General features: G+C 38.4%; 1 protein-coding gene across 1 annotated transcript; it reads right to left on the bottom strand.

Annotated features, from left to right (window-relative positions):
• Positions 1-26,285, bottom strand: herc3 (HECT and RLD domain containing E3 ubiquitin protein ligase 3). Its single transcript, XM_056372415.1, has 25 exons — positions 26,219-26,285; positions 24,304-24,652; positions 22,628-22,787; positions 21,756-21,832; positions 20,897-21,118; positions 20,430-20,521; positions 19,892-20,022; positions 19,013-19,164; positions 18,212-18,285; positions 17,373-17,497; positions 17,114-17,173; positions 14,608-14,719; positions 13,339-13,528; positions 12,227-12,390; positions 11,926-12,039; positions 11,601-11,624; positions 11,387-11,485; positions 10,588-10,758; positions 10,350-10,493; positions 9,004-9,170; positions 7,422-7,488; positions 6,421-6,503; positions 4,775-4,958; positions 3,337-3,439; positions 1-2,662 (listed from the first exon to the last, which is right to left on the bottom strand). The coding sequence occupies exons 2-25, from the start codon at positions 24,524-24,526 to the stop codon at positions 2,454-2,456; spliced, it is 3,147 nt and encodes a 1,048-aa protein (XP_056228390.1). The 5' UTR covers positions 24,527-24,652; positions 26,219-26,285; the 3' UTR covers positions 1-2,453.
• Between the last annotated feature and the right edge of the window lie 1,433 nt (positions 26,286-27,718).

The raw sequence follows: 27,718 nt of genomic DNA, 5'->3' as shown, positions 1-27,718 counted from the left end.
TGTTTTGACACTGTATTGTTTTATTTAAAAAGTTGGCTGGAACAGAGAGCTTTGTGTATTCTGGACAAATATGCAAAAATTACATTTTTTGTAGCACATTAAAAGGTGCAAAAAAGTCAAGGGCTGCACAAACAGTTGCATAGGATTAAACTCTGTAGGATAAATCAGCTTTAATTAGACAAATACTGACTGAACATGTAGAACAGGTGTGTACATGCAGTACAGAACTAAGCAATAAGAGGAACTGTTCTAAGAAACATCTCAGAAGAGTCCAGAGTTTAAGACCTTTAGAGGAAAGACCCAGAGTCATCACTACATTACTGGGCTGTTTCAGGTTGTTATTGCTAAATGGATGTCAGTGTGACCTGTTAGTCAGGACACATCAAGTCATTTTACTGTCTGAAGTCACTATGACACCACTGTCATGTATGAAATATATAAAAAATATTTATGCAAGACCATTTCACACACTTGCACGACCTAATTAAACATCATTTTGGATTAAGAGGTTTGACTGTAGGAGTAAATACAGTATTAGGGCGCAATGACAGATACAGTTTGTCAGCTGACTATATATCTAATATATTTAATAGCTTATCTGCCCACACTGTTAACTATGCACTTATTGTGTCATCCTGCCACAAATGTCTGCAACTTTGAAACAGCTAATTACAATTACTAATTTAAAAGATTTATATATTTAGTTTTGATGGACGTTTTGGGAAATGCATTTATTTGCCTTCTGCTGGAGAATTAGATTTGAAGAATCACACCCCTGTTACGAAGTAGCCGGTTAGCTTACTGTTAGAAAGTAGCTGGTTAGCTTAGCCTAACAGAAAGACTGGAAACAGGCAGCACGGCTCCGTCCAAAGGAAACCAAATCCACCTGACAGCACCTGTATAGCTCACTGATTAACATGTTATACGTCATTTGTTTAATTCAGAGAAATAACAAGGTATAAAAGTGACATTTCGTCATTTTACCGGGAGAATTTTGTAACTGGCAGTTCAGTTGCCAGGCAACCAACGGACACGTCAGAAGGTTAGAGGTTGGTTTCTGTCACCTGTCAGATTCTGTTCCGTTTCCTGTCGTTGTGCTAAGTTAAATCTGCCCTCATGCTGCATTCATGTCTTATCATTTAAACTGCAGAAAAGTGGGAAAACCGTTCACATCACGGGCGACAGCCCCCACTCAGTGAGAAGAACTACAAACATGACAAACTGCTTGCAAGAATGGTAGTTAAAATAAAATCCAATATTGACGTTAATATAAACAATTCAGCTAATTTAATCGAAGCAATGCACTGTTGGTATGTAGTTTCACTTGGTAATGAACTACGACAAATACGCGGCTAACCACCGTGGAAGACCACATGAAAAGCTCCTGAGTCGGACCACCCCCGGATGCAGCATTGGGACAGATGGTGGGCGTGGCATTAATCTTCACCCATCTAACTCTCCACCACAAAGCTAATAAGCACATCTCCCAAAATGTCCAAACTTTTCAATGACATTCAGGTTTTTGCTTTCACTCAACAACATGCACACAGACAACATCCACTGAAAATAAACTTTAAAAAGTCAGCGTTTCTCATGTCCATATAGTAGGTTTCGTTGTAGAAGGCAACACTGTTGAATGCAAGTTCAAGACAAAGTCAGCTGCTCCGTGATCACAGCTAAAAAGGAACAAGGGATTGCAAATAATATTCACCATGTTTCATCCTGCACCCCTCTGCCTGCAAGACTCTCTTCATTTTGTCCCTTTTTTTTTTTTTTTTTTTAAATCAGGCAGAAAGGACATGCTGGTGTCCAGATTTAAAAGGATCAGCTTGTTAAGCACTCCTCCCAAAGTCAGGGCTAAATATTATATTCAAAGTGCTATTTACACACATATATACACATATTTAATTTTATTTTGTCAAAAAAATAACCACTCTATTTAATAAATTAAAAGAAACAAAAAGCAGATATACTATATTGTCTCAAGGTAATAACATAATTCTTTAAAGCTGAAAAATAGAATTTAACGTGTAGAATATAAAATACACAGCTTTGCAAAAAAAAAAAAAAAAGACAAAAATGAAACAATGCAAACCGTTTCTCAACCTTCTCTGGCCTTTAGGTCTTCACATTTTTATGATCCACAGCTGTTGTATGAATTTCAATATGGCGTACATCAGTGTTTTTTTAAGACTATGATAAATTTTAAGCAAATGGTCCTGAAAGGTTGAGAAACTTTGCCCAGAGCAAAAAAAAAAAAAGAAGAAAAAGATAATACTTTGCATTTACGTACAGTAGATAGACCTTTCAGATTCAAGATGCTTGTAAGCACATGTAAAGAGAGTGACCTTCCTGTGTCACAGAGTCCCCCCTTACACTGTTTTGAGATCGCCATCTGTGACGTGTATTGCTGTTAAAGTGCGTTAAAACTGCCGCAGATCTCCTCCCCCTCCTCAGACCAGGCTGAAGCCCTCGTACTGCTCCACGGCCTGAGTAAGGCGGCGGCGCAGGATCTCTTTGGTCTGGTAGCGGGGCATGTCCAGCAGGTTGTAGCAGGTGTGAGCCACAGGCAGGTAGTGCTCCTCGGCCGTGGTGGACTGGATGATGATGCGCAGGCTCTCCATGCCGTGGATGGGGATGCGGTCGCTGCCGGTCAGGAACACTGCAGACAGCCGACACAGAGGATAGAGTTAAAACCAACTACTAAAGCACAGTGAATATGTTTCTAAACTCCATCCCTCTAAATTTCCACTGAGCTCTGAAATTATGAACAGTCACTGCTGCTCAAAAACAGTAGATACAACCTGAACATGATCAACATTCATGAAGTCTGATCTCAAAACTTACGGCATGTACAAACGTTTTAACGACTCTGTGGACTTTGGCCTAATAACAGCAGATCTCATTGAAATGATTTCGTTCGTCCATTCCTTCATGGAAACTATGAAGTGAAAATGTAGGAATGCTGCTGGTTCAGAGGGACTGGTTTGGTAAATCTTTCCTGGATCACCCCCCCTTTCCTCCTGCAGCAGCTGTCTTGTATTCTTCCCTCAGACCTGACACATTTACTGCATCTTGCAAAAGTGAATTATGCTTTTTTACACTTTTCACCTTGACTGACTCCACAGTCGCAGCGATGCATTTAACAAAGCTCCTGAAACATGTTCAGGTTTTAGTCAACGCACGACATGTGCAGATTTACACTGCTGCCTTTACAGCATATTCTCATGCAAGAACAACCTGCACATTATTACAGTATTTATAAGATGTCTGGGGCTGAGAGCGTGAAAATTAAACTGTCGAGCAGTTCAAGCAGCGAGGCAATTAAATGCTTACATAAGAACTGCTTCTTCTTTTCCAGAGGGAACTCGTGGAAAACCTCCCAGAACAATCGGACTGTTGGATGAGTGGCAGTGTATTCCCCTTTGTAAACGGCATTCTGCAAAAAAAAACAACAAAAACACAAAGACAGATGTGGTGATTAAAAGCGTTTCCCTGTTCATGATCAGTAAACCATTTCCACTCGGGCAGTAACATTCACACATTCATCAGTGAAACAAAGACATGCATGTATCTGTTTGTTTTCTCCACCGAATGCATAAAAAAAGTTCAGACAGATTCCTTGAGTTTGCCTTTCTGTGACATGTTACACAACAATCCATCTTTGCTTTTCCCACTGATGTTGCAATCTGCTCCACAGAGAACTCTGAACACTAGAGCTAATATCAACATTAAAATATGTGAAGACAAGTACCAACAACCCTGTTCAAATCCTGAGCTACAAAATAAGCAAACTGTCAGTATCATTCATTGAAACTGTGGTTCCTGACTGTTATGTTGGACGTGTCATTTTAGGGTGCTTCTTCAACATCTGGCAAGGAACAGCAGGTTTGGTTGTTATGGTCTCACATTATCCTTCTCAGTGTATATTTTCTGATCCTTCATTATTCCCATCATATTCTTGCTCATGAAATGTTGTACAGTCGTTCATGATCCCAAGATGATGAACCTTACTGACTTTGGTGACCCTCTAACTTTTCCTCTGGCATTACCAACAGGTCAAAGTTTTCACTCACTCAGTGAAATCACAACACATCAGCCTTGTGGACTTGCTCCAAAAATACATGGGTGCCGAGCGATGTGTTCTACTGACTTTGGTCATCATCAAATTTTTCCTCTGGCACCATAAGGTTGACATTTTTAGTTGTTTTTTTTATATTTTGACAACTTTTTGATGGTTTGGTGACATTTGATTCATACATTCACTTCACATCTGGTGTCATCATCACATCTGCATTTTAGTTTGTCCAATGCTTTGGTTTCTAACCAAATAAATGCAAAACTGATTCACTCCCATCAGCCTCACAAACATTATAACCACTAACATTAGCATTTAGCTCAAAGCACCACTGTGTGAGCGGTGTGTTGAGTCATGTGGTTTATGTTCACCGCTGTGTTGTAATGTTATCTATTCCCCCTTTCTCTGTTGTGCTGTGACTAACTTTCCAGAGACTGATGAAGTAAAAGTCAAATTTCCAGCTGTGTCCAATGAAATGTGATCATCATCAGCACCTCCACAACTATCAATTTGCAGACACTTGCGTCACTGGGAAATGAGGATTCATACTCACAGTTGTTTCAATCCAGCTATGGGATTTACATGTGTTCACAAAATTGAAAAAAATGCATGTCTGACCAAGAGCAGGAAATGGTTAGTCTGCTGAATGTGTCCAGAAAATCAGAGACACAACATATGCAGATTTATAAACCTGACCTTCTCCATCTCCTCCCAGTTGTAGTTGTTGTTGCCGACGACCATGGCCATCAGCTCAGACGGCTGGAACAGCGACAGGATCTCCCCTCCACACACCTTCAGGAAACCAGCGGAGAAGGCAGAGTACTGCTCGCTCACTGAGTCTGAGAACACGTACCGTAGGTAGGCCTCCACAAACTCCTTCCTGAAACACACAAACACAACAGAGTCAAGTAAACATTCTGATCATTAATTTGTTCTGCGCGGCAGCTGCATCCTTGCAAATCAGTTTATAAGGAAAGAATTTATTCAGACTTCAAGGTGTGACTGTAAGCACTCACTTCCTCCCTCATTGTGTCTATATTTATATGTGTGTGTGTGTGTGTGTGTGTGTGTGTGTGTGCGTGCTATGACTAACTTGATATCAACTGTGGTTTAGAACTATTAAATGTTTTTTTTTTTTATCAACAACCTCTTTGTTCAGCCTGACCTGACTTTGTTAACATCTCTGTGAGTCTCACTGCAGAAGTCGCTTAGGTAGATTAAATTAAATCGATAATCTCTACAGCCCTGCCAGATCCACCTGTGAGCCCCTTATTACAGACACATGCAGTGCACGTGAACATCGTTTAAACCTACAGAGGTTTATTTCAAATTCTAATAAAGATCACAACGTTTTGAAAGATATCTTTAAAATATGTCAAGTTGATCTAATGAGACATGTACACAAAATAATGAAAAATATTTCCATTTGACATAGAGGTGCAGTCATTAAAAATAGGGTTTTCAGTTTGAATATTTGACTTGGTATAAGCATGATATACAGTATTTCACTGAGTTTAAAGATGCAAACTGAGCTGCAGGGAACAGAAAACATCAAACTTGCTCTTTAGCCTTTGATACCAGACCAGCATAAAATACAAGTGCTGCCCTTAACCACCCCATTAAGCTCACAAATGCAGTACACAGTACACAGTACACAGTGCACAGTGCACAGTACAGTATAGATCACACTCAAAGAGTCCACAAAGCCCTGCAAACACCAATGCTCAGTCTGACACAGAAAAAGGCAAAAGCAGGAACCTTCAGTCTAAATCAACATCTCTCTCATGTTATGATGTTTTGTGCCACAGGGACAGAGAGCTCTCTATTATTTCTGTTATTACACTTTTATATCTGGGTGCTGAGGGGATTTTGCAGGAACAACATGGGTCACTGCCGCTCTCACCATCTGTTCAGCGCCAGCAGCCAGACATGTTGACACCGCCCGCCCCACAACTCCTCCACACAATACTGTAATCAATGCCACTGGGACAAGGACGAGCTTCAGAAACAGGGTGGGGACGATGGAGAAACACAGAATGACGCTTCGAATACCAAAATCTTTTTAACACAAAACATGACCTTCAGCTGGAACAATGGGACACAAGCTGCCAGCTGTGTGAGCACATGATAATCTCAGTGTTGAAAAAAATAAATAAAAAATCTCACAGTCATCCGTTTATCTTCCAGAGAGAACAGAGTGTAAAGCATTAGAATTATTCCTGCAGCGAGATCATTTCAAATGGGACATCAAGCGATGGAAGAGTTGATTAATTTATTTCTGCAAAAATCCAATTTTTTGAAATGTTGGCTTAAATCATGTTTGATCTGTGGGGCTGCCTCACCTGTTGTTTTTGTCCACACTGATGCTCTCTCCTCCGGGAATCAGCTCCTTGACTTCCGTCATCCCGTAGTTCTCCCTGGTGATCTGAGATTTAAACACAGAGCAGAGGCTCAGATCAAAGTTTTCTAGGTTTTGATGTGGCAGGAGTGAAGAGTATAGGTTGTAATTCAACAGTTTTCAGTTAAATATTACTCTGGGGACATTATAGATTTTTCTTTCTTTCTTAACAATTTCGGTTCCCTTTGCCATAGACCTCTGCTTTTGTCCAAACTATCAATGAGTCACACTTCCTTCATCACAATACACATGGTCATTGTAGTTTATTTATGGTTGTATGGATTCTACCAAAACTCAGTGTTATTAGCTTTAACAGGATCATTACCTAAGAAAAAATGGAGCCGTCTATAACATTCGGTCACGTTCTGGGCACATGAGCACTCCTCTAATACTCCCCTCTGTTGCTGCACACACTCAGCAATCAGCTCGTTACCTTAAAGAATTAATACAATAAACATTTTTCTTATTCAATTATTAAAAATATCTTGTTTTTTCAACATTTATATGATTAATTAATTGGACCATTAAATGGACTGAACCAATAGAAATATATTCATAAGCCCAATAGTGATGTGCTTTGGTATTTCTTGTTATAAGATCAAAACAAATACAATACTTTTTACTCCTGTTTGAGCAATACTTGCTGAAAACTAAAGTGGCAAGCAGTTCCAGGAAATGATTTCACCTTTTTCAAAAAGGAGACCAAACGTTTGTGACCAGTTTTTAAACATTTACATCTTCTAAACTAGTGGGTTTGAGGCTTAGAGCCACAGACAGAAAAGTATTAAAGTATTAAAAGTCAGAAAGTATTAAGAGACAAACTTACACATTGTTGGGTTTGGTCTTTTCATGGGATTTGTTGAGAATAAGAAAAATATAGAATAACACCAACCTTATCCTTTAAAGCAGCTTAAATCAGGGTAACAGATGAAAAGTTCAACTCACGGCAAAGTTGAGAAGAAATGTCTCCTCCACATCACCTCCTTCATAGTCTAGAAGTTGTTGTAGACTCCTGCAGAGAATAAATGAAAGGAATTAATGTTGAGAAAGACCCAGCACTAATATAACTAATATAATTAACACATGGTCATGAAAGTGACAGTGTAGTAATACCGTAGGGGTAATGTCACAGTTTTATTCTACCCTGTCAGATAGAGGGTTATTTCATTCATCAGCCATCCCAGTTTTAAATCTCTTTAAAATGAAATCCAGGGATCAAATATAAAGGGAACACCAAAACCGTCTATTAGATTTGAGGTTTAGTGTAACACATTCACTAATAATAGGAAATGACTCAGAGGGAGTGTTGTGTTAGTTTTCCTGCAAAGACCACGTTGGATATTTACCAAAATAGCACATAACACATACAAATCACAGGAAACATTGAAAGAGGACAAGTTGGCTGGCAAAGGAAATGCTAATTAGTCAAAGAGGATGAAGTATTATTGTCTAAAAACTGGAGCCCATCGACTGGGCTGAGGTCATTGTGCAGTATTTGAAAATACCGAAGACAACACAAATGAAGTAAACCTCAGACAAGCCTGCGCATTTTACACCAGTGTGCTGAATTTAGTCTATTGCACTCTGCTCTGACCTTTAAGGCAGTCAAAATAAAAGTGTAGCATCTATAATGTTTTTCCAGATGATGTCCTCTGAGGTCGTGTTGTCTCTAATAGCAACACAATACTTGTAGCTTCCAAAGGAATAATATAAAAATCAATAGTCAGCTGGAGACAATTAGGCACTGAGGAAACGCTGACCCTTCCTGCTGCTAATTCAATAAAGAGACATTTCCCAGTGACAGGCAATCTCACTGATACTTAAAAAAACACTGGTTATGTAAGTGAGTGACACGCTGTTGCACAATGATGTGTTTGAGCACAACAGGATTTATGACTCTTGCTTTACCATTGAACATGAGCAAAATGAACTGTTTGCAGCAGGTGCAATGCCTATAAAAAAAAAATCCAAGAGCAGGAAATGGAGCAAATTGTCATGATCTGTGTCTGGTTGTGTTTAGTTTTCTGTCTTGTGTCTATGTTGTCTCGTCACTTCCTGTTTTATTTTGACATTTGACTCTCCTTTCGTTTCAGGTAACTTGCCCTTCCTCCTGGTGTCTCCCGTTGGTCTGATTGTCTTCCCCGCCCTGATTGTTTCCACCTGTTCTCCATTACCTTGTGTATATCTGTCTGCGTTTCCCTTTGTTCTGTGCCAGTTCGTCTTGTTCTGTATCCGTGAACCTCCCGGCCCCACGCTCCATGTCATTGTTCCTTGTTACTTTGTTTAGTTTTTCCCTCATAAGAGCCATTTGTTCCTCTCAGAGTGATTTTATTTTTGTCTCCTCTAGTTTGTTACTTTCATACTTTGTGCTTAGTCACGTTATTATTGTTACTTAATTGTTTCCTCATAAGAGTGATTTTCTTTTGTACTTTGTTAATAAATATCATGACATCATGCATTTGGGTCCTGTCCAAGTTCGAGTCTGACACAAATTGTGCCTTGCAGTGACCTCTGACACCACAGTTACCTGGCCTCGGTGGGGGAGAGCTCCTTGAAGTCCTCCAGCATTGGTGATACGTCAAGCAGCTTCTTGTAGAGAGCCAGGGGGAAGTGGAGGTCCACCACTGTGGAGTTGTAGATGGCCAGACCGCAGATGATCCCAATAAGATGAAACCAGTTCTGCTCTACAAAGCACTGCAGACACACAAAAAAGGTAAACCATTATTAATATTATTATTACTGCCTTTCTTGCAGAGTTACAGCTTTACTCATCTAACATCTAACAAAACAAGTGGTGTGGCTGAACATAACCGATGACATCTCAAACTTAAAAACGTTAGAGAAGATTCAATAGTCACCATTTATTATTCATAAATGAGAAAAGGTAAATTCACATGATTTTTTTTTTTTTGAATTCCAGACTCTCCAACAAAAGGCTGGAGCTTGGTGACTGAAACATTTTAATAAAACATTTAATCCAAAGTTCGTAGTGCAGCCTTAAAAACTGTGTGGTGAAAAATTCAATTCAACTTGCCCCCGGTTAGAGCTGTTAGGATTTCATTATTAGTACACTGAAATGTACACACGCACATTTTAAATTTGAATGTCTATGTCTAAGATATTTTATTGTTCTAGGAAAACTCTGAGTAAATTAAATTAAGTTAACTAAATAATTAAAGGGTTTTAAAAAAAAAAAAAAAAAAAAAAAAAAGCTATTTGACCTTGCATAGACAGACTTACAGGTCACTGAACAGGTTGCTGACTGTGATTTCACTTAAGTAATTCAAATGGTTCTCAAAGTTCAAAGACACATTCCCTCATAGTGGTAAGTGTTTTGTAAACCAAAATGTCCCCACTGACACACAGTGACAGTATGTGTGATGCCAGAAACAGCGGCTCTTCCTGGAAAATACAGCTGCAGGTTGAATAAAAGCCAAAGCAAACATTCTGAAAAGCCATTATAAGCTTACTGCTATCAAGCATTTAAAAAAGCGTCCAACCAAACACCCAAACAAAAGGTCATCTGAATCACTGACATACTGTCTCAGATCTTTCCAGTAACAGATGGCAAAGCTGTCATGTGAAAAACTTTCCGGGTGCCTTATCTCTAACTCTGGATTCATGCCGCTGACAAACTCCAACGAACTGCCACTGCTTCTCAGCCAAAGCAAGTGTAGGAGGAGTTCAACATACATCAACAGACATACTTAACCTTGAACATATTGAAAACAAGTAAAGTTTAAGTACCTGAGAACTGTAAGTGTAACTGTTGAGTAAATGGTACTGGTAATAACTAAGTTCAGGAAGTGAGTAAAAGCACTTTGAAGGTTTTTTTTTACTTCATTAAATGTTTAGTTTTGCACAGTAACTTACTTTGTCTGAGAACCACAGCAGGTTGGATTCTTTGTAATGAGTGAACATCCCATAAACAGGATCCATCAGCTCCTTTAACAGCAGCAGGAAGAACTCTTTAGTTACTCCACCTGCGTCTACGGCCTCCTCTCCATCAAAGATCACCTGGAGGGAGGAAGAAGACGAGAAGATCACAGAAGGTGCAGAGGTTTGCGGGGAAAAGAAAGATTTTCCTTTTACCAAAATTACAAAAGCTTACCTTGAGTGGTTTCTTGAGGTCCACGTCAGAGTACATGGTGAGCTCACGCAAAGTGTCACTTACTAAATGGTTCCTGCGCACGTGGAGAACCAGGTAAGGATTCCTGGCAAGGTGGGGTTCCAGTGTGAGCAGCATGAAGACATTGTGTAGGTTTGCACCGCTTACTGCCATCTTGGTAACAGTCACAGACAGAAGTGGGAGAGAAACACAAATACATAATAGTTCAGAGAGCCTTGTGGTTGAATGCCTCCACCAAACAGCCAAGTGTCAGGAAATATGGTCGGAATCTCCCCTTCCTGAGTTACAGCATTGAATAATGGCCAGAAGTATTGTTGCAGAACGTGATGATGTCACAGCACAGTTGACCTTTGACCATTTGGTCAAAATGTCATCATTTTATCATAGTAGACATTTTTTTAAAATTGTGTCATACTTAGTGTATGAATTTAAGAGTTATGGCCAAAACGTGTTTTGTAAGGTCACAGTGACCTTGACCTTTGACCTTTGACAACCAAAATCTACTCGGTTCATGTTTGAGTCCTAGTGAACATTTATGATAAATTTGAAGAAATTCCCTCAAGGCGTTATCGAGCTATCGCTATCCTATTCACGAGAATGGGACGGACAAACAACCGTAAAACATCCTGCGGCCAAATCCAGGCTGTTGCTGGTGCAGCAGCATAAAAACACATCAACTGAGAACAATTCAATACAAATTCATTCAGATCCATTTCATTAAACCCAAATCATTACTGTATGAAACCACAAACACAACTGCTTTAATATTAGCAGCAGGTACCTGCATTTGCAGTTCAGCATCTGTTTGCAGCATGGTTGTCTTGGCTTGGGCGTTCAGTATGAACGGGTAGGCACATAGGTTCACTGAGGGAAAGTCACTCTGCAGGGAAAATAAGACGTGGCTGAAAATATTCTTATTACAACAACATTAAAAAGGAACAAATGAATCTAATAGGCAACTTTGGATGTTCATGGCCAATCTTAAATTTCAGTACCTGTGAAGGAGATGATCCCATTTTCTAGAAAACAAAACAAGAGAGCAAGTAATGTCAGAACAGCACTGTAAAAATAAAAATTTACTCAAATGTCCGAGGAGTTATAGAGGCTTGTCTGTGAACTTAGACACTCATTGGATAGTAGAGACACACCCACAAGCAGTTATGAAAAGAATTCCTCACTTTCTCTGCAGAAACTGTGAGTGACATGAGTTAAGAGCAGTACAGCTGTATCCCATAGGAAGTGCTGTGGGCTTGTGTGTGTGCAGAATCAGCAGATGTCAAGTAACAAGGAAGTGTCACATCAGAGATTTTCAGTACTCACAATTTCAGCTTTACTCAAAAACCATTTGAGGTAGTCTTCCTGGATGTCCACCAGGCTGGTGATGTCAGGGATATAAAAGCGGTTGTACTCCACATGGTGGGCCTTTAAGTTTACCTGGGAACATGAGACAAATGCCTCCCTCAACTCCAGGAAATGTCACAGTGCACAGTAGACCACAGATTACCTCAGCAGCTACCACGAACCATTTGACCAGGACAAACACATTTCCTCTTCAGAGACTGTACTGAAGGAGGAACAGTATGGCTTGTTTACAGGAGCGGTAGGTGAGCTTTGTGGATACCTTATGAAGTTTTTCCAGCAGCCTTAGCGTGGCAAGAAAATAGTTCTCGTAGAACACCGGTACGAGCAGCGTCTTTCCTCCCGTTAGCATAAACACGACGATGCTCTTGTACATGTCAACCATTCTGGTGAACACACTGTCGTCCACAAAACACCACCAGTTGTCTGCAGGGTTAGAGAAGAGGGTTCAATTAAATTACTGAGCAAGTACCTCAACCAAAAAAATAGGATAATATTTTAAGTAACCACTAGTTATACTGTAGTAAGGCAAGTTTCATCATTGATCTGTTAGTATTTTGAAACGCTTAAAATAACAATGCTGTATTTCTGTCTGTGACAAACCAAAATTCAGGCCCAGTTGAACCAGGTGTGCAGAGGCAACAAACAGGGACTGAACTTCTCTAACTCAGGCTCTCTTTTTTCATTCCTCACACAACTACTTCTGTCACTTTTCATCTGCATCAACAAGTGCAACACAATGAAGATTTCAGGAGTGATGTTATCAAAAATTTGCATGATATATTGTGGCGTCCAATATATCAACTCAAATTTCTTTGAACCTCTGAATATCTCAGCAATTGAGAAGGTGTTTGCCAGACACCTAAAGAAACTCTGTTCTGGAGCAACTTGAAAAGTATTTATTTAAACATTTTTTGCAAGGTTAAACAGTGGCGTTTAAATAAATAATAAAGAGGAGAGTTTCTTGGTGTGTGGCAAACCCTTTCTTTATTTTTGTTTCTTCTCATTCTGACAGCCCTTCACCAGCAACCGGCTGAACTTTACCTCTGTGAAGAAGACTTCTGATTTTCCTCTAAAATCCATCATCAGCCAGGCTCTACTGTTTGGTGAAGTTACATGCATTTCTGTAAATATTTTCTTGTTCGATGGTGTATTTTAAATATTCCTTGGGATAACAAGCTAAGCACAGGTAACATGGTTATGGATGAGGATGCTGACGCACTGTATAACTTAAGAGTTATGTTGTTTGACATCACATAGTGTAGCGTTGTGTTACATGACATGATGTTCTGTGTTACCAGGGCTACCAGAGGCGATTTCAAGTGGCTTGATGGGTGTTAAAACACTTCTAGTGTGTGCATGCACATATGATACCCAATACTTTGCTGGGGTTGGCGTCTAGCCGGAGGATGGCCATAGCCAGGGGGATAGTGAGGCGGATGTAGTTTCGGGAATCCTGCAGGGCCGGATACTCGGAAAGGATGAGATAGATCCTCATGGCCTCGACATCGGGAGGAGAGTGCGGCAGTTGAGGGATCAACAGACTCTCAAAACTCTTGGTGGCCTAAAGAGAGGGTTGGACACATATTTCTTCTTTTAATTATAGCTCAAGAACACTGAATGACAATTGGGGTTATACAACTATGGTATGTTTGAAAGTTACAAGTAAACCAGAGAAATTTATGGGATATTTTCCAATTCCAAAACATCTTGGATCCACTAGGCAGCAGGAGTAAAATATCACTAAATTTTGGGAGAGGCTTTTAGTGGTTTGGAATGTGGCCCTGGTCTACAAACAGATTATGATTCATGTTGGGCTGAGACACACAAATCCCAAACCTGACATTACTGAGCTAATGTTAGAGGTTTTGACTCAGTCTTGAGTTTTGTGCCATTGGTCTGTGGCAGAACTTGATGTTCTTTCAGAGAAAGCACAATATTCACATATGAGATTAAACCATAAGCTACATAGCCAATGCTGTGTAACATCCCAGTGTTCAACATTTAACTGCTTCATTAAGGAGACAAAAACCCAGACAGCAAGCTTATTTGAGTTTCAATATAAAATCTGAGTCATGAGTCATGTTTTTTTAGGTATATGGACATTTTGGTTTAGAGGATCAAATCAAAAAACACTTTCTATGGTATTCATGAAAACAAATACAGTAGCTCCAAAAACAAATGAATTTGTGAGTTGGTGGTTTAGGTACAAATTAAAGAGGTTCTGAATTGGAGTAAGTGATACATTTCTCCTAAGTAACATCTGTGCTGAATGATATGCAAAAAAAATGATATTGCGATTATTTTGACAGATGTTGCAATTGCATTACGAGCCATGATTTTAGTTGGAATGGTCTTTTTTGCGTTTTCATTTTCACAAAAAAAAAAGATATAAAAATGACAATATCATTTTTGCTCAGGTCTGTACCAAACAAACACGTTCGGTTACATCTGGAGACTATGATTTGTAGGCTGGGGCATATCTGTAGCACCACTATGCATTTATATTAAAGTGATGAATGTGTGTTTTACTACTCTTGTTGATGACCTTGGAATACAGGAAACTGGGTTTTCAAGATAAAAGACAAAATTAAACTGTTATTATCGTGCACACGTGTTTTTAAACACACTATTAGCCAGTACCTGCTCCAGAAGTCCAGAGAAAGCCGGTTTGCTGAGTATCTCAAATAGCAGTCTGACAGAATTGAGATTGATGCCTGGGATCTTTGGGTTGGTTTTGAAGTGGGTATCATCACTGAGAGAGCAAACAAACATATGATCACCTGCACCATCTATGGTATCTCAGTGATCAGAAACAGGATAAAAATAGGTCAGAGCTCAGATTCAAGGACTTTGTAGTAAATCCTCGATATTGCTTTGGATTAAATGCCAGTCTATTCCAACCTGTCATGTGGCAGGTCACAATGGTAGATATGCTTATACTCAACACAACATGAGCAATAGTTAGATGTACACACAGCCTCAAGGTATTTAAGTCAATCCCTAAGCAGATCTCCCGCTCTGCCAAGTGAGCACTAACAGACACACACACACAGCATCAGCTCCACAAAACCAACAAAACCCTGAGCGTGAAGGACAGCTACTATTTACAGTGTAAGCCTTTACATTCTTACAGCACAGGTTATATTTAGTCATTACACAAATACATCTGATCTGATCTTGTGGCGACTGTTTGCCAAACAAAAAACACTGATGCAGATAGTACAGTCTACGTGATACATCCCCATGAACTGTGAGTTTGAGCAATGACCCCTTCATTTTGAGAAGTCTGAGAGCTTAAAGAGCCATATGAGCAACAAGCCCAAATGTTACACTAATACAATGAAAATGACGACACTTACTGTGCATGTTTGTGCTATAAAGAACTGCAGACTTAGACTCATGTTTATGGATCCACACCAAAGGATCGGTTTGATGAGGTTTATAATAATCTCTCTTCACAACTGATTTTGTTACTTTTATTAGACTGTGACTATGAACAGAGTTCAATTCATAAAGGAATATTTAATCCTTCAATTTATTTGAAAAATGACTGACAGAAACAGATTATTAATATGAAGTCTAATCAAATGCAAAGCATAAATTATGATGGATTAGTATAGATTAAACTAGCAGTATATGAAGTAGTTCAAATTAGCCCCACCTTCACTACCTGCACCATTAAAGTGATGCATACATTAATCTATGCAATGTATGCATGTTGATACATTAATGTATGCAGGTTTAATCTAAAGTAATGCATCATAATATTATTAATTATAATATTATATAATTATAATATATATTTGTTGATTATACTTTGTATTAATAATCTGAATCTGTAGTAACTAAAGGTTTAAAATACAATAGCTACAATATTTGCCTATGAAATGTAGTTGAGAAGAATAAGGTAAATAAATAGAATTACTCAGGTAAAGACAAGTACCTCAAATATGTACTTCAGTGCAGTACTGAAGTAAATCTACTTGGTTACTTTCCAGGGATACCTGGTTAATAGTTTATAACTCCTAATTATTGGTGAGTTTCAGTTGTTTCTGCAGAGAGCACAGCATGAAGTCGTTCTTGTTGTTTCCAGAGGCCTGTTTTCCACCCTGATGTCTACGACACGATAAGTATCTGCTGATGAGTTTTTACTACAGAGCCATCACACCTACACCTAGACTGATGGTCAGAGAAATTTGGAGTAACTGAACACACAGCAGCGTTCCCAGCCCTGAGGATCAGCATGTTTTGTTGGATAAGATGACATACCATGAGTGCGAGTATGTGACAAGCAAAGTAAGTGGACCCTGTGAGTTCCCTGGTGAATCAGTTCCCAGGAGTCTTGCTTACATATGGGTCTGTGCATTCAGCCATGTGATTTTTCTCATTTACATAATATGTATTTATTTTCTATTTAATTTGGTTGTACGTGTCTAAATGGCAAGCCAGTCAATGTATGACGAAACTGCAATGTTAATGAAACTAATAAAATTCCTAAGGATCGATTTAGAGCACATTTTTTTGATTCTGAAGTGTAATGAGATTTTTTCCTCCCTTGCACTAGTTTGATTTTGTGTGTAGTGACCTGCTGTGTGCCAAAGTGCTAGAACAAGTTTGGTTTTGCAATCCAGCGGCACACTCTAATTTTGATGTCAAGCATGTTTGTACTGTCTGTCACCTGCCTGGACCAAGTCCAAAGACCCTATATGTGCTATGCTATTTTTGGCAGAGCACACAGTGGAGGTACAGACCAGGTGCACGTAGACATCTGCACAATTAGGCAAACCTTTTTATGTATGCTTTGCAATTGTCTATTTCAGTTTGATAATACATTCTGCAACCAATACACACAGAAAAACTGCAGTATCTAACAGCAACACTCATTCTGATCAACATTGGTCATCCACATCAGACAGTATTTCAACTGCAGTCCTAAACTTAAACCTTGCGTAATCACCATGGGGCCATTTATTGAATTCTTAGTTGCAGTGCATTTTTATGTGCTTTGTCCTTTGACCATTTGATGCTGTAATTTGCTCAGTCTTTTGTTTTCTTAATCTCATTTTAAACCTTTGCATAAATACATGTAAAACATGCTGTGATGTGAGACAAAGCCTGGCATCACTTCCTGTGTAAATGACCTTACCTTTGGTCCAAGAAGCTGGCATTCCAACAAGCCGTAGAAGAGAGTTGAACTATAATGTCGCTGAGAAAAACCATAGAGCACAATAAGTGTTAACTGATCAATAACTACAGACACAGTTATTCATTTATTTATTTTAACAAAATGAATTTGTGCTTGTGAAAATGTAGCCAAGTAAAAAAGAATCTACAGGAAAAACATAATATAATAATAAAGAACAAGAGAATACATCTCAAATAATATTTTTTTATTCATGACTTACTTTGTGACACTAGAATCTGTGCTGTACATCAGTTTTAACCTCCATGAATTTAACCTTTCATAAGTGATTGGGGAGAGGCTTTTACTGATATTAATCACTCTGAAGTCTTCTTGGGGGGCTGAGCTCTGCACAGAGGAAGATAAACAGAGACAACATTAACAACACAGGAAGATTGTTTGCAATGGCACTTCCGCTGTGTGTGGCATAGCTCGGTACAGAAACTGTCTGGGTTGTGTCTCTTTCCTCCATGATAAGATAAATAGGCCACGCCTGAGGTCTAAATATTTGAGAGTGTGTGTTATGTCGTTATCTGTGAAGATTCCTGGCAATTTGCTCAATATTTGTAGCAGACATTTGCACCATGTACAGCTCCCATACAAGAACTGATAAAAGCTTTGACATTAATGCCTCCCTGTGGCGAAACACAGAAACTGTTTTATTGCTGAAGTTGAAATGGATATATTTTTGGGTGTGAACTTTTAGAAAGAATTTTTAAAGTGTTTTGCTGGTGTATTAATCACGTTTTTTGGGTTGAAATTGAATTTGATTCAGGAAAGTGTTGAAGGTTTAGTGAAGGGAAACAGTGCTGATGGTAAGGTTAGAGGACAGGGAACAAATACATTCAATGGAGGATCCTGAAATTTAACGACAGAAATACAATTGTATGCGTATGTATCTCAACTTCAAAACAAACCCCTTATTCTACTGAAGGGAGTGATAAAAAACAGCAGGACTAACAGGACAACTCCTGGTCATAAAATGGACATATGATAAAAACAAATATAACATATTAAAAACTAAAACAGAAGCTGAAGAACAGGGAATATAAAATCACATACCTGTTCATTAGAGTACAATAAGAAACTATGGTCTCCTCCACAGATGATTTTGGTCACAATGTACTGTGTTGATTCTAATGAAGAAAGGAAATATGGGACATGTTAGCTTGCCAGCATTTAATAACACTGAACCAAACCATATGTGAACCAAAAACATATCATATCACCATCTTTAGAAAATATTATATTTATTATAAATATGATTTTGTATTTTGTAGTTTTTATAGTCATCTTCCAGGCTGAACACTTTCACATCACAAGCTGAATTCTGATCATTTCAATACGACACACTGCTGTGGATATAATATTAGGGCTGTTTCATTTGTACAGTAGCTATCCTTCTGGCTTTTATCACAGGTTATTTTGTCAACAGTCTGCCCGTCCTTCTTTGTAAACCACCCATATCAGAACTACCACAGCCACAGTGGCCAGCCTTGAGAGCCCAGCTGACCACTAACATCACAATTCACTACTGTCTGAGTGAATCTTAGAGAAACTATTTCACTGTGTTGTTATTAATCAATTATGCCAATTTATGGATTTCTGAATACTGAGCTCTCTGAATGTGAAGTTTAAAGAATGATCAGCATATAGAGTCACTATGAAATGTTCACCTTGTAAGCTAGTCTTCCAAAATATCCATCTAATAAATAATAATCAACAACAAACACATATCATGTCTTTGTTTTCCACTGTCAAAAGCCGATAGCTTTTACCTCTTAGAAAACATGGACAATGTCTAACCACATGGAAAAACTCGTCATCATTGTCTATAGACTAAGCACGAGCGCCTCTGCTTACCTGGTCTATGGAAATGTCCAGTTAGCAAACTGGTCTTAACAGGAAATGGGCTTCTAGCATCCCCGAGTATTCCTGTGCCGAGCTGGCCATGGCTGTTGCAACCAAACGCATAAACCAAACCAGAGGAAGGCACAAACGCCAGTGTGTGGTGCCTGACAATAGGAACATTTTAGGAACAAGACTTAAGATGCAAAGGAGACACAACAGGCCTTGATAAAAAAAATAAAAAGTTTATAAGCTGCACATGTGCAAATCAACCTGCAATAAATGATAACTGTGATTTTTTAAAATTATTTAAATACTTTTTATTATTATAATATTTGCATTTTCTTTATCTGCTCACAAATAAATAAATGTTATAATGTTGCGCTTTTGTTGATACTGTATCAGGACATTGTTGAGAACTCTACAACTGATGCTTTAGTTTGTGGATGTGTTTCATTATTTTACTATATTTCATTTTTTAATTCATATTTTTGGGAGGCATGTTATGCCTGTATTAGATTGTGGTAGATGACAGGAAATGAGGGAAAGGTCCTTGGGTGGATTCAAACTGGGCTCATTGCAGTTTATGTTTTGCATCTTAACCCTTTGTGCCAAAGGGACATTGTAATTTACTGAATTTTGCTGAGGTGTGTTTCTAATATTTGTTCCCCCTCAGGTAGTAAAATGGATTTGTATCAATGCAGTCCAGTACAACACCAGCACAATGCAACATCATCACTTACTAGAGTTTCAGAGGTTACCATAGGTTACTCTCTGAAACAGTTAGAAGTTACTGCTGAGTTACTGTATGAAGTTGCATCAGATTGTAGAGGTGTACCAAATGAACCAAAATAAATAAATAATTAAACTGTGTAGGTTTAGAAGAGACAGTACCTGCCACAGGTGATCTGGGACACCTCAGTGCCCATGAGCTCCAGCACTCGTCTGGGTAAAAGTTCATTATTGGTGGAGCCGTGACCCAGCTGACCCCACGAGCCATCTCCAAACGTAAACAAACCACCATCCTACCAGACAGACAGACAATAGAGTATTAATTTTTTTAGTTACTGACTAAGATAGAAATTCTTAGCATACAGTTACAGTTTGTAAATCTACGATATTGTTTTTTTTTCTCAAAGAACACATTTAAAGCCACCGTGTCAGGTGGTGGATTAAGATTAGTTCGGGTTAGACAGTCTGGCTGCAATAAGATTTAGATTTTATCTGTGTAGTAAAGGTCATCATGGTTGATTAATTTACACACATCAAGTACTGAGTCACTATACAGAAAGAATCCTCTAATGACTGGTCGCTGATCAAACAGCAACTACGGTAATTAACAGCAACTATTTAATAAACATATTAATATGTGTTCAGAATATGTGGAGCTCTTACGTGAAATGCACTGGTAAGGGTTTATCAATATTCGTACCTTTGTGAGTGCTGCTGTATGTTCATCTCCACAGCTGATGTAAACAACTTTTTGAGATCTCAAAAATTTGATGTGGCATGGGACAGCACGATCTGAGGATGAGAACACAAACAAGCAAGCAAGGTCAAACTGTTCTACATTTCTACTAGTTTGACATATTTTAAGACATTGGGAAATTCTGCATTTGAATCTTGCATCATAGTGGCAATCAAACAGTATCTTTACTCTTCAATGGGTAATTTTTTAAATTGTGCAAGTCATAAAATAAAAACGAAAACCAAAGAGAGTTTGCATGAAGTGATTCTATACTATTTTCTTCTCAAAAATGGCCACTTATAACTATTTGTAACCACTTTAAAATATTATAACCCACTTCCTGTTTCTATTAAAGCAGGTTAAACATTCAGTCCTGTAATTTAGAAACCTTATTAACTTGTGCAGCTTCTTTCTGTCCAGCTCATTCTTACCTTGTTTATCATTGAGACCCAGTTGTCCCGCTCTGTTTTTGCCCCAGCCAAATACAGCTCCGGACAAGGAGAGAGCAAAGCTGTGGTCTCCCCCAGCGGTTATCTGTGCCAAAGGAATTCCTGCCAGAGACTTCAGGGGATGAGGGAACAGCTTGCTGGGCTCTCCTTTTCCCAGGCCCAGCTGACCGCTGGTGTTCTGGCCCCACGTGAACAACTGGCCATCTGAGAGGCAAAGGACATAGAGTTGTTATTGTTATTACTATACATAACACCAATAATTGCCACAAAGTACAAGCAAATATACAACATTTGTTTGGTAATGTGATGCCGTCTGGATTTGTGAACCTCCACTTTTCCCTTAGTTATAGACAAAAACAGACACACAGCCCTCTAATCTAATCTCTAACCTAAACATAAACATTACCAACTTTTTCCCCAAACTTTAACTAGCTCAAGGGTTATACCAAAAAAAATAAACTTTATTCACTCAAGCTGTTCTTTTCATCAGATAATACGATAAAATGACTAAAATTACATATTATTAGTCTAGAATTGACTGAAATGTTCAATATAATCTGATGACAAAACAAACCTAAAATGTTTTCATTGACTAAAACTCAACTAAACTAAAATAGACTAGACTACACTAAGATAAAACTAAAGGCCCAGACTTTTGGTCAACTAAATTTTGACTTAAAAAAAAACTAAATATGATAAAAACTAACAAGGATGTTTGACACAGGACTAAGAGTAAAACTAAATGAAAAAATAGCTGAGAAAATGAACCCTAGGTGTCTGGATACAAGATTCTAGATCTGAACAGTGTTAGTACATTATGAAGAGATTGTGTCTTTCACACCTCTAGAAAGTGCGATGCAGTGCTGATTTCCACACATTACTTGGGAGATGCGATGGTCACACAATCTTTTGACCAACCTACGCAAAAGAGGAAAAGCAATTGTTTATCCAGACAAAAATGCATGTTATAAAAAACATGATAAAATTACACTTTTTCTGAAGTAAAAAAAAAAAAACACCTGACTTGGCTACTCATTGCTCACTCTACAGAATTGTTAGTAATCACAAACACAACCCATGTTTTCCTCGTTTTATCGGTTGTCAAGGAGGATCATTAAATTTTATCATGGAGACAAAGCTCAAATTCAGATATTGTGCATGAGTTTGGTGCTTAATTTCTTTTTAATTATAATCGGTTGGTGATAGTTTTTGTCTAACTTTATATTAGACTAGTGTCAGAGAAAACTTGAAACAGGCCAAAATCTAGACTCCACAGACATTTGACTTGGCACAGTAGGAAAAGCAGATATTAATAATAACATTAATCATGGCTTTGTTCCTGACAGTGTGACAGTGACAGCATGTGCAAGACCAGGACCCTGAAACTGAAGCAGCTAAATGGAATTCAGTCGTCATTACTTTTATTATTTACACCTGAGCTTTTCCTGTGAAATGTCAAAATGTCTTGCATCTTAAAAGTCATTAATATTATCCTTATAATTTCAGTTGTAATTTCCATGGAAATATATTTATTCATTGTTGTTTGGGATGCATGGACCCTTACACATTTAACTTTTTTTCAGTTTTGTTTGCTACTCCTGTTTATGTACAATGCTCCTGCCCCCACCTTTTCAAAAGTCCTTTTTGTTGCAATGATTTTCTCCTGTATAAAGATAAAAGCTTCAGTTCTCCTATGGGGCACTTCACAGTCACCTTGGGATTCGAACAGCCACCTCTGCAGTCCCCAGGCCGAGCTGACCCCCTTCACCAGCTCCCCAGGCAAAAACCTGACCCTGCTCATTCACTGCCATAGAATGGGCCCGACCACTTGACACCACCGTTATCTTCTGAGTGTCCAGAGCTCCTACTAGCTCTGTGGAAAGGGAGGAAATATTAGCAGACTTTAGCAGAAGCAATTCAAGGAAAATAATAGATCGAAATATGTACAACTTCAATTTGGGAGGGCAGGTATTCGCCTTTCACTAGGAGCGACTTGACCAGTTTGCTTGACTGATGTTTCATTTTCAAGCTATGTTTTCATTTAGCAAGCAATACTCTCTGACCATAAATTATCATTCTAACTAATCTTCATTCATCCAAACTCAACCATCTTTTGATTTTGATTATCACTTTATTGTTCCAGTTAGCTGCCTCTCCTCTAAATGGTATTTCATTATGTTCCAGGCTCAGCTGAAGCATAATGCATTCCTTATGCCCTCATGGACCCAACCCCTACAAGACATTTAACACTGATACTCTATCTCACCAACAATTTTTTAGACAGAACCAGACTTAGATACTTGAAATTACCTCAAGATAAAACAGGTAACAACAAAATAACTAGATTCAGATGCTAGTAACTACTATACTAATACTATATGTATCCCTGTGTGTGTGTGTGTGTGTGTGTGTGTGTGTGTGTGTGTGTGTGTGTGGTGTGTGTGTGTGTGTGTGTGTGTAAATAAAACTGTCAGTCATCCATGTGTACTAGTTTTTTATGTGGTTTCCTGCTATGGAGCAGGTATAACAACGATGATTAACTGGGTTGAACATGCTACAATTACAGTATAAAAATAAAATAGAGGCCTACTGACCAAAGTAGTATACAAAGTAACACAACACAAACTTCCACCCACATGATACCAACACAGACCTACCACTGTCTGCAAACATTTCACAAGCTATGCAAGTGTTTCAAATCTCCTAGAAATGGCTATATTGTTAGTTGTGCAATCTGATGTTCGCAAAACAAAAGACTACTTTGGACAAAAACATTTTTTCCACCAATTTAAATTTACAATATGGAAATACATTTTCTGTCAGTTTTCTGTCAAATTCATTTCCTGTTGCAAATGAAGGCTAAATAAAATGCATATGTTGTGGAGTAAAGCTTGATATTGCCAAATTTCTACTTAGTATCTTTGCCTACATTCTGTAGTTGTTCAGTTATCCAGGTCATGTGATATCCAGCAGCTGTCTCCCAACAGCAACCGGACTTACTCAGGCCTGTAAAGGACATTTCACTGCACATTTGTGAAGCATCTTACACAAACACGGGGTAATCTAGAGTTTCAGCCAGTATGTTGGAACCACGTCATCATGAAGGTGTAACTATAAGCAAGTCTAATTGCAACTGCTACATAATAGCTATTTTAGTTTATTATCTCTTTTCAATCACTTAGAAAGATTGATATTTTGAATAAAAAAGGTTAAGAAATGAAGCCATAATTATACAAACACCCTTTAAAAACGAATCATGTCACATTCACCCACATTCTCACACATCTTTGGTAACTTTCCACCCACACCTACTGAAAGCAATGCGGCAGGTTGGTGCAACTTAATCTGTCATAATTAACGAAGAGTCAGTTAATCTGCTGAAAGCTTACCTGGGGAAGTCCCTGGTTTGTCATGGCCCAGCTGTCCACAACAGTTAGCGCCACATGTGTACACGCTACCATCCTGCAGCAAGAACATTGAGTGTTGCCCTCCACAGGCGACTTCTTTCAGTCCCCTGCCACTGAACACAAGACAGTTCCTTGGCTCAAACATGGGGTTCCTATCCATACCAATACCCAACTGTCCATCCTTTGCATTCCCCCAACACAGCATGTTGGTGAGGGGAGAGGGGATGAGCACCAATCTGGGGGAGGCAGAGAGAGTGATGGCCAGATGGAGGAAGACAATGATGTTCAGGCTTGAGAGCAGCCCCGCTTTCTCCTCTTGTAAATTCCAACCCTGGAAATAATAAAAAACAAAGTGATGTCATTTTTCTTTATTGGGAACACGTGCAGATCACTGTGCTCCATGTATGAACCCTGATGATGTTTTTAAGAATGAAGTAAAGATGGATTTAGAGGTAGGTGTGGCTGAGTGTGAGAATGATGTAAGTGCTATGACAGAAGAACAGGCAGTGTGTTTAAATAACCCTGTCAGTGTAATCCCAGTTTAAGCAGCTTCGAGTAGTCCCGCCTTAATGTCAATCCAATACATGCATGTTATAAACAGAGTTAACCATGGGTAATAAACAGAGACTCCACTGAGTATAACATTACCTGCACCCAACTGACAGTTTACTAGGTACACTGAACTAAAACTAATGCAGTCTGATACAACAATCCTGCAATAAATCCTACCTTCGTGAAGGTTATAATGAGATGAAACATGTAGTTGATTATTCCATTGGTCAATTGACAGAAAACCAGTGAATATTTTGATGATCAATTAAATGTTGCAATCATTTATCAAGCAAAAAATGCCACATATTCACTGGTTCCAAATTCTCTGATATTAGGATTTGATGTTTATCTTTGTCAATTATAATAACAAACTGATTATCTTTGGGTTTTAGACTGTAAGTCAGATAACACAATCATCTGAATACATATCCTTTGGCCCTGGGAAATTGTGATGCACATTTTCACCATTTCTTATATTTTATGGACCAAACAATTAGACAATTAAATGTGTTAATTACTTGGCACACAGAAGACATGTTAGTAATTTGATAAAAACACAAATAAGCAAAAAAAATAAACAAAAATAGTAAAGGTCTTAAAACCAGATTTTGATACAGAGTCCCTCTATAAAAAAGAGGATGGAGGAGTTTGTTGATATTGTACTTCAAGTGGTGCAAATTTTTGACAAATTTGGGATTAATGGGGCCTCTAGGCAGTTGCCCACTTTGTTTGGTCCAGTGATTGGGTGGGTTTCCCAAATGGATATAAGAGCTACTTTGAAAGACGGGATTTTACACAATCTGGTAACCCAAAAGTTGTTATTATTATTTTTTTATCTGATATATTAAGCATTAGAAAATAATTTATTACAGCAAACAGTGTCTTATCAGAAAGTGGTAGCAACATTGCAATCATAATTAGTAGATGAGTAGATGAGCTTATGTGTCAAGTGTAAATGGTCCTGATTCATCATCTGTAGCGACATGTATTTAACATTACCTTAACCTGCTGTTCGGGACAAAGTGAAGAGGAGTGGCCTGAGTCTCCGTTATATGGTTAGACCGGATAAACCCTGCCAAAACTAAACATTTCCACTGACATTATCTGGTTAAACGGTTTAGCAACGGAACCACAACATACGGCTGGACGACCCTCATAAGCCATAACAGTTAATAGTTAGCTAACTAAGCTTAGCAAGCTATAGCAACGCTGACTGTCACTCTTAAAACTAAAAAATAGAAATCCGCTTCTTAACCGATGTCTAGATTGTAAGTAAAACGGTATTGTAATATATCTGGTATGTTCACAATTTTTAAAAAAAACACAGCAAACAGGGGGTGTTTACCTGGATAGGTACATCCTGAAATTGGGCGTCTGGTTTCGGTTCAGCTCAGAAAACAAACGCGGAAGTGCCACCACTGCCTACGTCACTGAACGTTACAGGCAGGAGGGGTGTGATTGGTCCGTTTTTGTTCCAGTCTGTCCTTGTTGACAGGTCCATGTGAGGGTCTTACACATAGGGACCCCAGCACCCTAGGGGGCCCAAAAGCTCCAGATTCACTTCATATCCTTTGGATCTACATAATTTGAGATATCAAAAAATTGATTTCATTAGAAGTACAATATGGCCCCAGGGATACTGTTTGGGATATCTTACCACCCCTCCTGGCAGGGGCAGAGCACTATTTACTGTATCAAGCCATTTGTACATAATTTGGGAAAAACATGATAGTTGCCCAGGAAAGAAATCATCCAGAGCCTTCATCATATTTTGAATCTAATTGATCTCTGTCTCCATCATTCTGAAACACAACATGACAAATTGTGACAATGACTAATTTTCACTACTGCCACATAAATAGAAGCAAAAATGATTAGATTTTATTTGATTACTATTACTATTACTATTTTGAATTTACATGTCATAGGTGGGGAATGAATTAGGCATAAACAGGCCTAGCTTGCTGGCTGGGCACATGACCCACTGGGGGCAATTTCTGCATTAGCATTAGCATTAGTTAGCAGCTAGCTTGCTGGCATTGTACATTGATGAATGAATTAAACGATTTCAACATAAGACTGCAAAACAATAAAATGTAAAAAAAAAAAAAAAAGTTTCTAAATGCACTGTATGTCTAACTTATTGATCTGTCAAACAGACATCTCTTAACAGGTGCTTCCCACCTGGGAGTTTCTCTAGGATGAAGTTTAATGTATATTACACTTGTAGTCATGCATAATAACTCGTTTTGACAGGAAAATTGTAAAATGTCATTAAATGTACATTTACGGTGATGTCTTTTTGTATAGTGCATGTTTGCAAGATGATTTTCATTTATTCTTAATGAGTAAACATCTTTTCTGAAATATGACACTGAGTGTAACGTCTAAACATTAACAATGTTATTATTGATTATCTATGCTAATATTTATCTTTATTTATTTATGCTATCTCTGACTGGATATTTACTATAACGTTGTATATGGAGACGTACTGGTTATCATTCCCTTTACGCTACTAACCAAAACAAAAATTAGTTACAGCAAATTAGTGAATAAATAAGATAGAAAAAAAAAAAACACAACTATTTTTCATGGCGGAGTCTCATTTTGTTAGCTGTTCCAGTTACTGTAAAGGACTAATGAAAATATCTGCCAACTTGCTACTTCCATCATCTGAGTATTTTCATCACTCCTGGCTACAGGCTACGTCAACATCCAATGCTTCTATGATTGGCTGCGGGAGCCAAAGTAGCCGATTTATGATTAGTGCTACCAACTGTCATTGATCGCTTCGTCGACCAATCATCTGCATGGTACATGGGGCGTCAAGGAGGCGTATACG

The sequence above is a fragment of the Seriola aureovittata genome, chromosome 3 (assembly GCF_021018895.1).
Source record: "Seriola aureovittata isolate HTS-2021-v1 ecotype China chromosome 3, ASM2101889v1, whole genome shotgun sequence".
Taxonomy (NCBI): domain Eukaryota; kingdom Metazoa; phylum Chordata; class Actinopteri; order Carangiformes; family Carangidae; genus Seriola; species Seriola aureovittata.
Note: the sequence above shows the minus strand (reverse complement) of the source record. Positions and strands in the feature narration are given on the sequence as shown.

Excerpts from the sequence above, each read along its gene's own strand:
- herc3 (XM_056372415.1), bottom strand. The coding sequence starts at position 24,526 with ATGCTGTGTTGGGGGAATGCAAAGGATGGACAGTTGGGTATTGGTATG. Across the intron at positions 21,119-21,755 it reads CTGCATCGCACTTTCTAGAG|ATGGCCAGTTGTTCACGTGG; the intron begins GTGTGAAAGACA and ends TTTGCCTCTCAG. Across the intron at positions 12,040-12,226 it reads TGCTGGAAAAACTTCATAAG|GTAAACTTAAAGGCCCACCA; the intron begins GTATCCACAAAG and ends TCATGTTCCCAG.